This window comes from Buteo buteo, chromosome 17 (assembly GCF_964188355.1).
Source record: "Buteo buteo chromosome 17, bButBut1.hap1.1, whole genome shotgun sequence".
Taxonomy (NCBI): domain Eukaryota; kingdom Metazoa; phylum Chordata; class Aves; order Accipitriformes; family Accipitridae; genus Buteo; species Buteo buteo.
The window spans coordinates 16,900,649-16,918,232 of NC_134187.1; the positions used below are offsets into that span (position 1 = coordinate 16,900,649).

The 17,584-nt window shown below is 40.3% G+C and overlaps 2 protein-coding genes and 1 long non-coding RNA gene across 4 annotated transcripts in view; 1 reads left to right on the forward strand and 2 right to left on the reverse strand.

The window, feature by feature from the left end:
* Positions 1 to 7,868, reverse strand: IAH1 (isoamyl acetate hydrolyzing esterase 1 (putative)). The gene is made up of 6 exons (XM_075049170.1): positions 7,732 to 7,868; positions 6,107 to 6,159; positions 5,496 to 5,644; positions 4,490 to 4,651; positions 1,087 to 1,205; positions 1 to 358 (listed from the first exon to the last, which is right to left on the reverse strand). The coding sequence occupies exons 1-6, from the start codon at positions 7,810 to 7,812 to the stop codon at positions 191 to 193; spliced, it is 732 nt and encodes a 243-aa protein (XP_074905271.1). The 5' UTR covers positions 7,813 to 7,868; the 3' UTR covers positions 1 to 190.
* Positions 7,861 to 9,573, forward strand: LOC142040857 (uncharacterized). The gene is made up of 2 exons (XR_012653310.1): positions 7,861 to 8,025; positions 9,193 to 9,573. It is a non-coding gene; the product is annotated as an uncharacterized LOC142040857 (long non-coding RNA).
* CPSF3 (cleavage and polyadenylation specific factor 3) overlaps positions 9,111 to 17,584 on the reverse strand; it is a 21,873-nt gene continuing 13,399 nt past the window's right edge. For both annotated transcript variants that reach the window (XM_075049168.1, XM_075049169.1), the window contains exons 13-18: positions 16,875 to 16,973; positions 15,687 to 15,781; positions 15,029 to 15,116; positions 11,691 to 11,760; positions 10,990 to 11,086; positions 9,111 to 9,307 (exon numbers count right to left, since the gene is read on the reverse strand). In XM_075049168.1, the coding sequence (XP_074905269.1) occupies positions 9,206 to 9,307; positions 10,990 to 11,086; positions 11,691 to 11,760; positions 15,029 to 15,116; positions 15,687 to 15,781; positions 16,875 to 16,973 (551 nt within the window). In that variant the 3' untranslated portion in view covers positions 9,111 to 9,205. The remainder of the gene's footprint in view (positions 9,308 to 10,989; positions 11,087 to 11,690; positions 11,761 to 15,028; positions 15,117 to 15,686; positions 15,782 to 16,874; positions 16,974 to 17,584) is intronic.

The window sequence follows — 17,584 nt, forward strand, 5'->3', positions numbered from 1 at the left end:
TGCAGACAAACCAACCCATTAGGGACCCTGGGTGGTCTCACCTTTATTCTCCCCCAGACCAAGAGAAGGGGGCACAGAAGAGTATTGACAGGGGACTCCCCACTACCCTGTTCCCCAAGAACTGTGTTGCTGGATACTGGCTGCTTGTAAACAGAATGGCTTTGTCAGGCTTGTCCTTACTGCAGGGATCTCACACAAGACTGGCCTCGGGGTTTGTGTGGTCCACGTCACGCCAATAAGGAAGCAGTGAAGGAAGAGCAGACAGTTTTTTTTCCAGGCGTGACCAAAGTTGTGCTGCTAGAAAGCTGTTGCCTTTTGTCGATAAATGAAGACCATCAGACAAATAGGAAGAGAAATCCTACAGGGGAGGTTAAAACCATGTATTAGTGTGTTTGCTAGTTGCAAATAGAAGGTCTTCAGTAATTTTTAAGTTAAGAAGTTCTTCAAAGCCAGCTGGTATATATACTGGTTTTATTTTTCACTGTCTGTATTAAAATATTAAGAGAATGTTCTGATTGCCAAAGTCACTGCTATTCATCAGGAAAAGATCACAGGATTAAGTGATGCCATCTATTGAGTCTGCTGCACTATTGAACAGCCTACCATACCAGGGAGCACAGGAGAGAGAAGATTCAGTGCCCGAACTGGAGTTATCTGCTTACAGGAAAAGTTTGCAATCTCTGTCACATGGACGAGTTTGGGTATTTGGTCAGAAGCACCAGCAAGGTACTCATGCAACCTAATCTAACTTTGAAGTCAACCCAGTGCTGTGCAGTGGCTTGGACTAGGTGTCTCCAGAGGCCCTTTCCAACCAAAACTATTCCATGATTCAAAGTCCAGGGAAAAGGTTATTTACATGTAATCATTCAGGGGACATTTGCTAACCAAATATAAGGGCCAGGTATTAAGCTTTATTTCTTGTAGCCCACTATGAAGCATTCTGGATTATTTTTTTCCTTCCCCAAAGTGTAATTTGGATATATTTTGATTCATTTCAGTGATAATGCAGCACTACTGGTTCCTCTATGCTAAATGATGCATTTCACAATTCATGACAGTTTCAAAGTCTTTCTCATGTCATCATACCTCATCTTTTTGCATCAGTGTCCAGAGGTCAAGTACATCCGTTCCACAGTCCCTCGCTACCTGAACACAGGCCTGGGCATACTCCCCGGTGGTGGCATTATGGCGATTTAATTTGTCACCTATCAATCAGAAACAAAGAAAACATTTCGCAATTGCAATTGATACAGCTTGATTTCAGTCTTCTGTGGTACACATGATGTGCAGATATAATCAATTACAAACTAAATCCCAAGCAGCTCAATTTAAGTGGCTGGAAGCTATAGCTCATTTAGTCTCTTTCAGGGCACCTTTTGTTTTTGCGGCATTTGAAATACGTTAGACAGAGGCAACAAGTACACAGCTTTCACTTTCTGGCAAGGTTCAGGTGAAATCAGTGCATAGATATAAAACTCCTCAGACACCTGCTACTAGCATGTAGAATAGAGTTGTTAATGTAAATCTATTTACAAGCTTGCCTTCCACCTCCTGGATGACATCTGACCTTTAACATCTCCTTGCAACAGTCTCCTCATTGTTAATGTGCTGGTAAAACTGGGGTATGTTTAGGTCCAAAGCTTTACTAGCACTCATGACTGCTACATTTGTGTGTGCAGTTATACTGGGTGCTGGACATTTGGTACGTGCTTGGTGCCAGCTACTGTAAGCCAGCAGTTTTGCACAGACCATGGTGAAACTTTGGGGCAGGGTATTATTAAGTTATGTTGTTTTTCTTTTAATGGTACCTATAATGCAATTCATGAACTCCTACGCTACTCCCTCCTTGCATCTGATGATTCCCACTTCTTCACACTGCCACCTTTTTCGTCCCATCATTTCTTGTCATCATAAAAATACCCTTGGTAGCCTCACCGGTCCCTCCCCACCACAGTACCTTTCCTAATTCTTGCTTTCTTCAACTTTCTTCCTGGTTCAACTCTCCCATAGACTGACTGGCCCTTCAGCTCACTCAGCCTCCACCACACAGAGCTCCCTTTGTTGCCAAGTTCCCTGTATTGATCACAACCTCACCTCCCCAGGTGAGGTCCTGCAGTCCTGTCCCTTTCCCTTTCTATGACTTCTCATCTAGCAGAGCTGATAATTTCTTATTCTCCCTTTGCCTTTTCTTTCATCATTAGGGTTACTTCTTGATTGTGTCATCTCCTCTTCCATTGCTGGAAGCACACGCCTGCTCTCAGTGTGCAGCTCTGTAGGAGCACCTGCTCAGTCTATAAGCTAAGAGCAGCAGCCAAAGGAAGCTCAGGGAATATGAGGATCTCCTGAGGGACCAAGGAGGCAACCTAGTGATCTATCCCAACCTGCATGTGTGGCCAGCTCGGAATGGAGGACAGCCAACAGTGGAGAGCACTGGGTTACAGGATACTTGGAGATGCCAGATGCATCTGGGTGCGTGGGACTGATCTGAAGGAGCTGCCTGTTGAATTGGTGAGGTCAATGCCTACCACCTACAAAACTTCATGGCTAACAGGAGACCCATGGTGACTGGAAGAAGATTAACATTATACCCATTTTTAAGAAAGGCAAGAAAAAGGACCCAGGGAACTGTTGATCACTCAGCTTCACCTCAGTGCTGGGAAAGACAGTGGGGTTGCGTCCTCTTGGGATTCATTTCCAAACACACAAAGGACAAGAAGGAACTATCAGCGTGAATTTAGCAAAGCCAGATAGTGCTTGATCAACTCAGCTGCCTTCTGCGATGAAATGATGGCTACACAGATGATGAACAGCTCTGACTTTAGTAAGGCCTTTGACTGTCTCCTACAGCACTCATTTGGAAGCTGCGTTTCTTTTCGCGCCTCTAGTGTTCCTGTGAACACCATCATCCCCTTGTTTCACATCTCTCCTTTGCTCTGATATCTATCCGACAAAACTAGAAATAAGCAGAACATTTCTCCTGGATACTAGTTGAGGGCAGATGATCTGATATTGCTGTTTACTCTGCCCACAATACTTTATTTGTGGTCTACGGTCTGACATCACTGTGTCTTTTGTTCCATCCCTACACAGCAATCTCTTTTAGACAGATGCTGGCAGATTCAACACTGTAAATTCAAGTTTCCTCCCTCCCTACCCCATAAAATGGATAGCTTTAAGATGAAAATGAATAAGCAACATTTTAAAAGCATTACTTGATAGCTAGGAGCAAGATAAGCAGCATTCAGATACCTTCAGAAGGACAATACGGGTGCATGTTTTGCAAACTATGCCTGTAGCAGCTTAAGTGGGAGCTGGGCACACATGCCAGGAAGGGCTGCTCTGCCCCTGACCGATCCCTTTTGCCCTATCCAAGGATGTACCACTGTCACGTATACAGTACTGGCTGTGTCTGATGTTTGATCTGACCTGCTACAGCTGCTACTGTCTTACACAATTTGTGAATATTACTCTAGGACTTTCCTTTTCCAAATTAAATATAAAAACTGCCCTGCTGGATGAGACTGAAAGTCCATATAGTCCAAAACCTGTTTTGCACAGTGATCACTGCCACGCACCAAAGCCTCCTAATGCAAAGTCATGCAATAACATAGTCTAATTTAATGCAGTTTGAACATGAGGTCATCTTCAAAATGTTACTGCTTTAACTGAGTACACAACTCAGAATGTGCAATACCACCTAAATTAGAGAAAACCCTGCAAATACTAAGGTGACAGCTGTGTATTTACCTGAATCTAACTCACAAGTCTTTTATAAATGCGCAAGAACTGGACAAGCTGTCCCAATGGAAAAGAGGACATGCTCTCAGGAGGTATAAATGGTCGCTGCTGGAGTCAGTGGGATTATGGCAATTTTCACCAGCTGAGTAACATGAAGTAAGCGGTGCTGTTATGTCTCTATTTTTAGAGTTAGCTTGAACAACATAATGAGAAATCATTTAATCACCTTCTGCTTCTTTTTCAGGTACTTTTATTAGCATCCTTAGAATATGATATTCTCTGGGGTTTTTTTAAATTTAAAATAAACCTGGCTAGGATATTACTACTTATCTAAATAGACGTGAAATATGCTGTGACTATTATAAAATTTTCTAAGGCACACAATGCCAAAATTTCTTCCATTGTTCATGTTATTTTGGAAGGTGCTAGGACATGACGTAGTAGTCTGCCTAGGACATCTCCGCAAAGCCTATGTTCTCAAAGAGCAGCCACTTCCGTCAGTTTTATGCACTAACAAACAGATCAATCAACACTTGTGAAAGGATGTTACTATTTATTTAGTTAGTAGTTACTCCACGAGCTTATCCAAAAGCTCTTTAGCAAAACAGCTAGCAGTCCTCTTCCATCAACTCAAAGAACACGACTGCAATCTGGTACAAGCATGAAGCTAATTATCTGTCAGCCTGGGATCAGTAATTTACACTTTGCCGGTAAAATGCAGAAATTCTGCCCCTCTGTATCATTCTTTTACCTTTGGCAAGACACTCCTTTTCCCAAGCCAATTCCTGAAGAGGTGGTGGCGTTATCAAAATAATCCTGTCTTCAGTAATGCCTACTGACTTCAGATACTGTATCATGCTCTTCAAATTCGCAGAATATTCCTCCAAAGGAACGTGTTGCTTAGGGTTCAGATCTGTTAGGGGATGGAGCACATGCATTAGCGATGTTAAACTGCTTACAGATTTATTACACGACATAACATGCTTTTTACACAGCGTATGCATGTGGGCACTTATTTTCAGTATGCAGTTCATCTCAACCATTGGTTCAGGAGGTGTGGTAGGAAAATGCCATTCCTCAATATCCAAAGCAGACAAATCAAGAGTTTAAACACAGCACTTCCAACAAGAGCAAATAAGGCATGGGGTGGGGGGACAGAAATCACCTTTTTTTTTTTTTTTTTTAAGATGCTTTTTCTTACAACTCTGTATCTTAGTATTAGATCACATAATCTCCTCAAACCTCATCTGAAACAAAACCTAAGATTTCTAACTCTCTTGGATGCAGAGAGTTCCCATGGACATACAGTCAGTCCTTCGTGCACCAATGTTACCATTTTGATTAGACTAGCTCTGCGTGCTGCTATGCTTATCTTAAAGAGAATCCAAATGCTACCTTCCCTCATTTCCTCAACCTGTCTTCCAAGAACTCATCAGACTGCTTTAAAGGCAGAAAAATCAGCTAGATGCCCAACTCCAATTTTAGGTGATGGATATACGACTAATTCTTGAGCACCCTGAAATTTACTTTTAATATTAAAACTTGGTGAGAGGGAAAGAAATAGAAGGCACTGCACAGTTTAAATACAAATAAAATGGCTGAAAACAATCAACTGTAAAAATGAAAAGAGGGCAACTGGTTCACAGAGAAGCAGCAGGAAAAGTCTGTGTAATATTCTGCCTTTTCTGCTAAACTGTAAAACTGTCTTAAGAGAACAGATCATGGGGAAAAGAAAAAAAAAAAGCAAGCTATCATACCTTTCAAAGCACTGTCATTAGCTCCAAAGAAAATAGTAACCGCAACAGTACTCTCAGCACTAGTACTTCTAGTGATCAGTCTTGGAAGGATCAATTTAGCCCATCTGGTGTTGTACCCCGAGACCCCACGGTTCACAACGTCACATTTTCTGAAACAGAGACACATATCAAAAAGAACATCTCTCCTCTGCCCACCAGAACAAAACTTGGAAAGTTTTGAACCATTCTGTCAGGATACCTGCCTCCATCCCTCTCAGAAACAATGAGATGTCACGGGAGTTTTCAGTGGGATTACAACTTTATGTTTTGAAAGTGCATGCATAGATTGCATGCGTAGCATTTACCTGTCACTTAGACTATGAAACCAGAACAACAGTCTTCACAACCACTAAGGATTTTTTTCTTTCCACTCGGGCTTTGAGCAGAAAGAAACAGTCAATTAGTATTTCCACCAGTACTGGGCAGGTTACCACTAAGGCAGTTCCACTTCAATAAATAAACAAATGTTAATAAATAAATATACATTAAATATTAACTTTGTTGGTTTACTTTTAGAAAAGCTGCATGACTTCTTGCATGCTAGAAATCAGTTTTGAAATTTAAGCTCTTACCTGACCAATCTCTCAGCAAGGGATGACCCCCAGCCGTTTTCCTGGAAGGAGAACTGAAAGCAAGGAAAACAGTTAGACCCTCACTGGAAGAACTCCGTCCCCAGCAGGTCAGTCCCACCCCTGGCACCTTCCCTCCTCAACAGCTTTTAATGCAGGGCCTCTGGCACTGCTGCAGCAGCGCTTCCTTCCTCCCAGTCTGCTCTGTCCCTGCAGAGATCAAACACCCCCAGTCTTACCTAGATGCACGGCTGGCATCAAAGGCAATATGGAACCGTACCTACAGAGGGACAGACCCTGTGGTCCCTTTGTAATCAAAACTGACTGCTGTCAGGCTGTAGTTCCATTTTGGCCAGTGAAGCTTTTTTTTTTTTTCTTGTAATTTTCTAACTTATTTCTAAGATCCTTTCACTGTGCCTTCATTCTGGAGAGCACATGCTGCTTTGGAGTGCAGTTCAATACCTACCTCTTCTAGTAGTGGAAAAATGAATCCCTTCTCCTTATTTCCACTGCTGCACCATCCTCCCTGTTACAATGCTGCACAGTGAGTCGGCTTAGACAACTGATCTCCCATTAAAGATAACCTTTCTTTTCAGCCAAATCTTTTCTCATCAGAGCAGCTGTGACCCACTCCACCACGCAACCCATGCAACAGAAAGCAGGGACACAAAATAAAAACTAAAAAGCTACTGCTGCCTCAAAGGAGACATTCACCAAGCCACGGCCTGGTCATATCAATGCAGAATGTGCCTCCGGGGCAGTCGAGCGAGCTCGACGCAGGGAGCTGTGCAGAAGGGACGCACCAGGAGCTGGGACGGGGAGAGTGTGGGGGTCGGTACAGACAACAGGCTGTCCTCCCTGTCTGGAAAACGCTGCTGACACCAAAACAGCAGAAACTAGACTTTTACCAGATCACATTTCTAACACAGGAACTTTATGAATTTCTGCAAAAAGGCTCTAAATCTTGTAACAGGCCATCAGGTGTTTAAGCTCCTGGAGCGCTCTCGTGGGAGATCCAGCAGGGACGTAACTATGCCAGGCTGCACTCCTGTTCCACTGGTCTCCTTCCCGCCTCACGGTGCCAGGCCGATCACCACCACCCACCATGCCGGCCTGCCTCTGTCAAAGCGGGTTTTGAGACCAGTTCCCCCGGCTGCCTGACCGCAGGCTGCCACGGCGGCCGGCCTACTCTGGCAGCCCCTGAGAGTGGCTCAGGGACTCCGTCACCGTGATCCCGCCGGACAGGCTTCTCCTGCGCCAGCCGAGGTGGGGACCAGCCACCGAGGCGAGGCGAGGCTGGGGCCGCGCTGCCCCACACTAGGACACACAGATCCTCTCCCGCTCCAGCCGCCGGCTGCTCCTTCTCCCTTAAAAATTAGCGTCGAGTAAGGCCCTGTGCTTGGCCCAGGCGCTCGGCCCAACGCCGGGCTGCTGCTGGCGCGGCCTCCAAGGGACACAGGGGCTCAGTCCGCCCCCGGCAGGAGGAACGGGGACGTTCATGGGGCTCCGTCGCTGCAGGCGGGAACGGCGGAGCCCGTCGGTCCCGCTTAGGGCGGCGCGGAGACCCCGGCGGCGCCGCTGCCAGGGGCGGCAACGCGGCCCCCTCGGGGCTGCCGCAGGACCGCTACCTCAGTGATGGAGTCTCCGAAGAGGACGACGCGGGGCCAGAGCAGCAGCCGCCCGCGGGCGCCCGCCTCCGCCAGCGCCATGGCCGCCGCCGGACGTCCGCCGGGCAAGGAGGAGGAGGAAGAGGAGGAGGAGGAAGAGGAGGAGGAGGAAGAGGAGGAGGAGGAAGAGGAGGAGGAGGAAGAGGAGGAGGAGGAAGAGGCCTCGCCGCTTCCTCTGCGGCGGGAAACGGGCCGGCAGCGGCCGAGATCCGCGTTAAAAACCGGCCCGCGGGGAGCAGCAGCACGGAGAAGACGGTATTGGGGGCCTAACCAGCCCACACATTTAACACACGTTGGCTGAAAGCACATTTCAGAAAACATGCATCATTTAAAAAAATAAGATTTTTATCTGCTCCACAGAGACACTTCCTTTTAAGAAAGTACAGTTATCGCTTTCATGGGTGATACTTCAGTATGAAAGACTTCATACTGTTAGCTAACGACATACAGTCTGGGGAGGGAAGCTGTCGTTAATTTTGCTAACAGTAATAATGCGCTAATTCTGCTAATACTAATACACTAACACTGCTATAAAGATCATCAGGTGCCAATTCAATCAGCTGAGAAAAAGGGGGAAAACCAAGGAAAGTTCTGTAGAAAACTCACTTTCTGTGGACATTTTCCAGCATGCTTTACTGTTTGGTAGCAACCCCAGCTAACTCAGAGTATCCCGTTCCTGTCTGAAATTCTTCTCTACACACTGCAGTTTCTGATACTCCATTTCACTTTGCCCAGGAAGACCATCTCAGCAGCACCAAGTGACAGGGCCGTCAGCGGGAGCAAGATGCATGCTGACTGTCACAAAAATAGTGACAGGAGCCATTTGCACTTGAGGCTGTTACAGGTCATAAGCACTGGCTTCGCCTGAAGCTGGTTCTGTTCATCTAGCCCAGTTAATGGCAATGCCTGCGTAGATAGTTTTAAAGCTCCAGCTAAACCCAGTACACAAACACAGATTCCATTTTAAATGTGTTCGAGCCCCCTCTGACTTCAAGCAGATACAAGCATGCAGGTAGTCACTTCCTTGACAGGAACGAAATGATATACAAGCTTGATTCTGAGCATATGCAAACCCAAACCATCCAAATTATCCTCCAACTGGTCGCTGATCTTCAAAAATATAAACCTCTCTCAATTTAGTTTTTGAAATTCTACTTTTAGATAGGTTAAGAATTTTTTCTTATTTCTCGTATGTGCACATAAGAAAAAAGAACATATGCACACTTTACCTGATTTTATTATGATCTATATGCACAAATATAGTTGCTATAAGGTTGCTTATCCATGATTTGAAATAACTCAGCAGTTTCACAGTCACAGAATTGATACATTTGACTTACTGAAGAAAAAAATTTTATTTACTCTTAAAAAATAGTCCAAATAAATTGAACATTTAAAAGATTTTTTTTTCATGTGTCCTAGGTATCTACAGAGGTCAGTATACTGGGCTGAGGGCATCATAAAGCCTCTGTGCAGCCAGCTCCACCATTTCACGAAGAGATTCGTCATCTTCACTTCCTGGCTCACAGTCAACTGTCTGGGAACAAAAAAAGAAGTATGTTAGAACAACTAGCACTTCATATTCCTTTTCAGCATGTGAAGGATGCTCGTAAGGGGAAAGGAAAAAGTAGTCAATGCAAATTGAAAAGAAAGTTATCAAGAGCAGCACTGTATGTTTTTAAATGGTCTGCCAACATATAGAAGAGTTCAGAGAAGACTTATGCAAGTCCTGCTGATGAACAAGAAGCTTAATTGAGTTTTACATTTGATTAATAAATTGTTTCAAAACTACTGTGTAAAATACATTAAGTTCTCTAGATTGCATTTAATTCAAAACCAAATAAAACCACAAAAGGTTCAGTCCTTGGAAATGTCATTTTATCTGTGAATTCACCCGCATTGCATTTACATACTGTAAAAGACGTGCATTCATCACAGAGGTAGAGGCACCTGTACTCAGGGAGTCTCCACACTGATGTTCCCACACCCATAAGGTAACATTTACATCAAAATAAAACCCCAAAGAGATTAATTCATCACTAAAACAAATCTTACTAGAGAAAGATGCCCACCTCAAACATGCAAGTTGATCAACATTCAACCCAATCCCCTGACTGCTCTATCTCAAAAACAAAGGGCAGCATTTGCATAGTAATACTATTCTTGATACTAGAGAAAGCACTAGGACTGTACCTTCTCCAATTCAGCATTAACTCATTACTCTTCTGAACAAGTAACTCTTTTCAACAGTAAAGGTGTTTTTTTTTGGGGGGGGGGGGGGAGGCATTTGAAACAGCAAACATGCATTTAATGGTATCTAACAATACTGTTAAAAGCATGTTAACTGTAAAAGCACTGTGTTAAGAGTTAACATGGAAAAAATAAAACCACATGTCCCACCATATAGTTAGATCTATACTAAACAGCTTTTTATTTTAAAGCTATTAAAGTTTTATAAGAAGATACATATGCACATAAAGAAGGACAGATCTTTCTTGTAAGACTTGGTTCACAATGGCATAAGCTTGCCATTGCCAACACAGTATGTAAAATGAGTATTAGAAAGATACACGCTGTTGCAGTTGAGCTGCCATTAGGGTTTTTGTGAGTACACAAGTCTTTTAACAATAATGACATACCTTAGTATTATATTATATGAAAATGAAACCTAACTTCTTGATTAAGCAGTATGCAGTTTTTTTCAGTCTGGTTACTTTTTTCTCTACTTTTCATCAGTCCCGTATTTTTCTGTACTATATACACATGGAAATGTAGCATAAGTTTATTAAAAAACTGAAAAAATTTGTGGGTTAAATCAATTTCTCCTCTACAATCTTTCTTTATTCATTTTTATACAAGTAGAGAGCTGCTGAAAAATACTGGGTGTTCTTCCAAATTTACTGTATTTGTTACATAAACGTTGCTAGCATTTTTTTAATGAAGAAAACTCTCTAGGAAATGCTTCTGTAACAAACTCAGTAAGCTCAGCTTGCAGGCTGGATCAGTATTTCTCTCAGAAAGGCTGGGTACTGATCGACTGATGAGAATGTCAATGAAATTAATGGAAAGTGAATAGCCTTAAGCTGTTTTGATACCAAATACAAAAACATTTCCTTAGCAAATGGGTACATGATATTCTAGGCAGCACTGTACACTAGACAGGTGACTCACCTCTGCTAAACATAGTGCATACAAAAGCAAGTGGTTTGCTGTACATACCCGAGTGTCCAGTGAAATGTTTGCAGTCTTTCCATCAACTGTGATGCATAGGACAGAGCCATCTTTTGAACTCACACAGTCTTCTCCAAACATATCCCTAAAACAAAGACCTATGTGTGTAAGACGTGGCCAAACAGCAAACTTATGCTTTTCTTTCTATTAACCTCTGGGTTCCAAAGGCATTTTGTCAGCAGAGTATCTCCTTTCAGCAACTATTATTTAACCCACTCAGATATAATTAACAAATACCAATCTAAACTATTATGAGAGTGGACATCATATAACAGTACATATTTTACCAAAATAAATCTTATCATAAATGAAGGGAAGGATTCCTTTGATTTCAAAAGAGGCAAGATTTCTCCATAAATAACAGAATATACATTAGAGTACATTTTAAAAGAGATGTGATCCAAAAACATATTTTCACAACCATTCGTAGCATAATTTTAGGGGACAACTTAAAAATCTGCTTCTGGAAGAAATAACTGTGCCTTGTATTCAAAATTTAATGATGCTGAGAACTTTTTACTGCACCTCTTTCATTACTTAATTCCTGGCCTTCACAGAAATTAAAGTGAAGTACATTTGCATAAAGTATTTTTAAATAACTGTATCTTTAAACTGTATTATACTAAAATTATTGTATTTACATGACTAACAGTGATCATTTTCCTTTAGAAAAATACATGCCAACTTACTGAAGCATGATCTCCATTCTCTTCCTGTACACCTCCATATCTACTTTTTTGGAAATTTTATGTACTGCAGCTGAAAAGAAAAAGTAATTTCACTTTCACAGACATTTGCTGGGAGGGAAAATTGGCTAACTGATACATCTTGGCTCCCAACTGACTTTAATGAAAAACAATCCAAAAGCTACATAAGATACCTATGTTTAAACAGTTTATAAAGAAAATGTATTAAAAAAAGATGGAAAAAAAGATGAAAGAGTCAAGGAAGTACATACATGTCAAATATATGTTCCCTGTACTTACTACATTTTAAAATAGAAAACTTTTCAAATCTAATTCTCACTTTTTAATGCTCCTTTTAACTGTTAATGCTCATTACTTCTCACATTTCCTTTACTTAAAAGTGAAAATAATCTACTTCCATTATTTGTTTATAATCCCTCCATTTTCTCTTATTATAGGAAAATACCACACCATGGAGGCTAGGAGCATGCAGAGAATACATAAAGTAAAAACAGACACCAAACGTGAATAGCAGTAATAGGCACAGACATTCCTGGAATATGTTTCAGCACAGAGAGGTTGAAATAATGGTACTGTTTTTAGACTTGGTTTCAAAATTAAGAGGTAGTTTAAAACAAGTAATTTTCTATTGAAAATAATTATTTAAGTATTTGATTGTTAAAGGATTCAGAAGTCTATAGGAAGAGCTAATTGTGAAAATCACTACCTTTTCCACTGGTGGATAAACAAAACAGGTAAGGCTTTTGAAAAACCAGTTTTCAATACTTCTGTATCAGCTGAAGAATTCAGAAAACTGAACACAATGGTAGTTAGAAATTCTTTGAAGAACTTCATAATTGCAAGAGACCAAGCAAGTGTATCTTAAAAATTTACCATCCCTTAGATAAGATGCAGTAACTGAATATACTAAGCAAAATAACTTTATACTGGAAATGAGGTAAGAGCAGGCACATGGTCAGCTGAGCAACAGTAATTTAAGAGATTTTAATTCAATCGCTTGTGATCCTGTGAACATACTCTAAAATATACAAGTGCGAGAACTACTTGGAATGTGGTTTTACCCCAAATAAGGACAAAAAAAAATCCTGCAAGAAACCACACCTGAGACTAGCTGATAGAATCACCAGCATGAAACATCATGAGAAATAATGCTAAAAGGCACATAAAAATACAAAGAGGAATTAACTGGGGGGGGGGTGGGGGGTGGGGGTCTAGACACTGTCACTAACAAATCATACAGAGAAAGTGGGGACTACCAAACATCAGGCCAAGTCAGATATTACAATAAGAAATTAAAAAAAATTAGCAAAACAGCAGAAGTTTTTTTCAGCCATATAAAGGATAGGGGAAAAAAAAAAAAACCAAAACACCCCCCAAAAAGGAGGTCAAAGTACCACCAAAAAATAAAATTTGTATTTTTGGTTAGTTTCAGTAGAGCAGAACATAAGGGTGTGGCTACAAGTGCTGATATAAACTGAAAATGATCACAACCAAGATAAGAAAATTACAATCTGAATTTGCTTAGATCAAGGTGGCTGGTAAACCTTTATCCCCAAATAAAGTAAGAACTGCTATGTGACTTTATAAACCTATGAAAAAGGATTTTTTTTTTAAATTTGTTGAGTCAGGTATGGGACTAGGCACCTAAAGAACACTGATTACTTTTTTATATAAAATCATTAAAATATATAATAAAAAGACAAGTGGAATAACCTAGGGAAAATAAACACCCATTTGTCCATATAGCTCTAGTGCCTTCCATGCTGGCTGGGAAAGAAAAATCTACTAGAAGTGTTATGAATAAAACATCACATGGGGTTCACAGAGACAGATCAATCCAGACCCCTCACTATCAGTCTCCGGTAATTTAAAATTATCAGTTATTTTAAGGATACATTGTAGACCATGACCATCAGCCTTCACTATAGGATCTGATACAGAATGACATGAAAAACCCTGAGGTAAGATGAGAAGATGTTTACAGAATTTTTAACACTGGAACTGGTTAAAAGGAGGATGATTACAGAATGAGTTGACAGGGAAGTCGGAGGCCCAAGGGGTGATAAGTACAGGATATGGCACTGAGACTGCTTTGAAGGCTTCCGGGTTCAAGCACACACCTCAGATGTGTCCTGGGTTCATGTCAGAAGGACCTCCTCACCTCCGCCTCAGTACTCTAGTTACCACACAAAGGAAAAATGGGCACCAAGCTCACATCTGCCACTGGTCCCCTATTTTATGGTCACAGAACATACCTGCTGGGCATTACAGACATACCCCTTGAGTTTAACCTTGGGATTAATTTAAGAAGATGTCTACTCATATTGCCCTTTTGCTGAAAAAGCCCAACAAAACCAACCACCAAATAGTACTACTTTTATGTAACACCCAAGGAAAAGAATTTTGGGTTCTGCTTGCCTAACCATATCCAAACTGCAGATGAATAATGCTCTAAGATGGATACCCAAATGTCACTTATTTCACTAGGTGAGCAAGCGTACACAAAGGCAGAATTTAATAAGATCTTCGTAAGTAAAATAATGCAGGTAGTGACAAAAAAGTGATTTAAGCCCCTAGAAAATAAAAAAAAATAATCCTTATTTTATTTTGATAAATGGATTATCATTAAATTATCTGTGTTACTGCGTTGCCAAGCTGCCAACATTTATCCTCAGTGGCCAACCCAATATTCAATACTTGCTCCAGATTCTTAGCACACTGACATACATGTTCAAAAGCAAAACAGTGGAACAAAACCTATAAACTATCATCACTAGTAATCCCAACAAAATTGCTGTGATTCTTGAACAGCAATGTCAAACCCAGCATCTGATGATGCTATCACTACCCAATAATGTTACTTGGTTACAGGGTCTGCGTAAGTGTAATTGTGAAGTTAGTCTGGCTTTTTTTCAGCATTGTCTACCTAACTCTTTCTGGTGTACACTCATAGGAATACCACTCATGAATGGTAATCACAACTTTCAAATAAGAAACTGAAATATTTAAATGGGATATCATAAATTGTTTATGTACAAAAAGGTAGAGTAACATTTAACTTATTTTAAATAAGGTCACGTTTTCCATCAGCTACCAGTTGCCCTATAAAAGAAAGTTTCAACAAATGAACGTGTTACAAATAATGAAGACCAAGTTGTAATTCTGTTTTTAAGTAGCAAATCTTACTCCCTAAATCATAAGGAGAGGAAGTACAATAGGGGGATTGCAATCTATTGCAAGGCATTATATCCCTCTAAGCTTGACATGAAAAAATTAAGAAGAAATGCCTCAGTTAAATAAGCTTACACTAAACTTACTACCTTTCTGTATTTTGGGATTTGACTGAACTTCCAGTATCACTGTTGTCACGGTGTCTGCATACATATCATTAGCAGGATTTGCCACCCACTGGAAGATAAAAAAAAATATTCATAATTTGACCTCATTATTTGGGCTGAGTAAATAATGCAACAGAAAAACAATGTAACATTAATTGTGTTCTATTTGCTTTTCTCTGAATTTTAGCTTCCAATGACTGTCATACATTTTACACCAAATTATTAACTACTTCTAACTTGGTATATTCCCGTAACTTCCCATGAAAAATTCAAGCTGTTGAATGTTTTTGAGCACATTTATGGAATAGTTATTAATTACCATAACTATTTTGGAGGTGGGGAAAGGGGAAGGAGGGAACACCATTTGACATTATTTCCAATTACTATTTGCCAAATAAAAAAGGGCACTGAATCTGCCATTATACTCTTGAGTCACAGCAAAAAAGAAACTAGCAGTGGCTAAATAAAACAACATGCATTAACACAGGACCATAGCTCAAGGAGAATTTCATTCTAGCTTTCATTCTATTTGTCATCCAACAGAAAATCACTTAAAACATTTAACTCTGCATGGCATCTATATGATACTATTCCAGAAACTGGAGAACAAAGTACTTCTTTCTCCCTCACCAATGCCCACCTCAAGGACTACCATGCCTGGTTCCTGGATCACAGTAATATTTTTGAAAACCTTCAGGGCTGGTTTTTGTTGGATCTCTATTTCTTCTACATCACCTAAAAAGTGACAACAAATGGTTAACAAGAATAAAATTACACTGAAAGCAAGAATATCTTTGCATAAGAAAATGGGTCATTTTAAGAATATGTCTGTTGTTATCACAACTGCTCAGAGCAGCTCACAAAATGGAAGTGCATACTCTTTTCCCTTACTTGACAATGTTATTTTCTTTGTTCTGGATTGTTTGGGGTTTTTTAGTATGAAATATTGGCCATTTTACTTGTTTTGAATTCTCATATTTGACTGGCTTAGTACACTGATGTGAGTACACGAATGAAAAAGAAAACAAATGAGAAATTCAGTACTCCGTTTGCAGAATTAACCAGCTCCTCTTATACTCTTAAAGGATAACCCATTGCTTACATAAGCATAGAGCTTAAACCAAAGCATGTGTGCCAAGTAGCACTCAGGTTGAGACTTGAACATCAAATAAATACAGGTTTTCTCTTCACTAGTGATATAGAATTAGATTCTGACACTAGGGAAGAAAAAAAATTCCTGAGCTTTAAATCTGGGAAGGATCCTGCCTTTAATGAACTAGGACATGAGTTGCCTCTAACCTTTAAGAAAGCTAGACAGGGGCACTGGGGATCACACTAGTGGCAGATTTAAATGGCTTCTGACTCAGAAAAAGCCAACAAGGTTAGATTCTTGCCTCTTGGGGAAGGATATGAGAGGCTGTCTGTCACAAAGGAGGACAGAGCTTTTGTTTTTACTAATTGGATGGCATTACCCATGCTATTTTGGGGCTGTAGATAAAAGATCAATTAATAAATTTTACATCAGAGTAGCTATAGCACTCACTTTGGGAGCTGACAGGAGACAAAAATTGGCCTAGGCTCTATATTGGTATATGCTCATGATTCTGTAATACAACTACAGTAGAATTCCCCCAAAACAATGTGTCATACTCATGAACTGGATTTGGCAGAAGCTGCATAATCTAATGAAAGTTGTAAAATATGAAATTGTGGCATTTCAGTTACTGGCGAAGAAATTTCCACTCAGAAGACTTCTGAAGACTGGAAGTTGTTGTTTTAAAACAAGTTGAGCGCTAGAAATCATGACCATGTCTTTCCAAATACGCACCAGTAAGTTTTTGTAGCTGATAATAAAGCAGATTAAAAGGGCCTGTATATGGAATGGCTTGTGTCTGCGTTACAGTGCTCATCGCCAAGTCTGTATAATCTGAAAGAATTTTTAAAAGTACGTATTAAAAAGTACGTATTAAAAATTATCCTTTTACTTCTTAAAAAATAAAATTGCCACTATAGATAAATAATGGCATTGATACATTTAAGACAGAGGGTTGAAAAGAACAATTTGTAAAGATAGGGGTCATGCATCTATTGTACGATAAATAATATATTTGTGGTTAAGAAACCAGCAAGAGCTTGTTATTTTATCATACCCATTAGAGGCAAACAATGAACTAAGACAGCAGAATTTCTTTCCCTCAAGCTCTTCTGACCATACATATAATTACTCTTCTATTTTGAAAACAGATCAATTTCTTTAGTAATAAATAGCATAGGAGCAACATACAAATATTTTCACTGTACTGTAACTTTTTACACTAAAAACTAGTAACATTTTAGAAACTGGCAGAACAATTGAACAAGGTGCTTTTCTGTTCTCACTGGCATGTTTTTTGCCATTTCATGCAGAGGAAGAAGTTTTAAGTAACTAGAAGGGAAATGGAATTTTGCTGCTTCTCTGTTACAGAAAGAATAGAGAAGATTTTAAACTTCAGTGGACAATGAATTGAATGCTTTTCTTCTCACTACAACAGTTCAGAA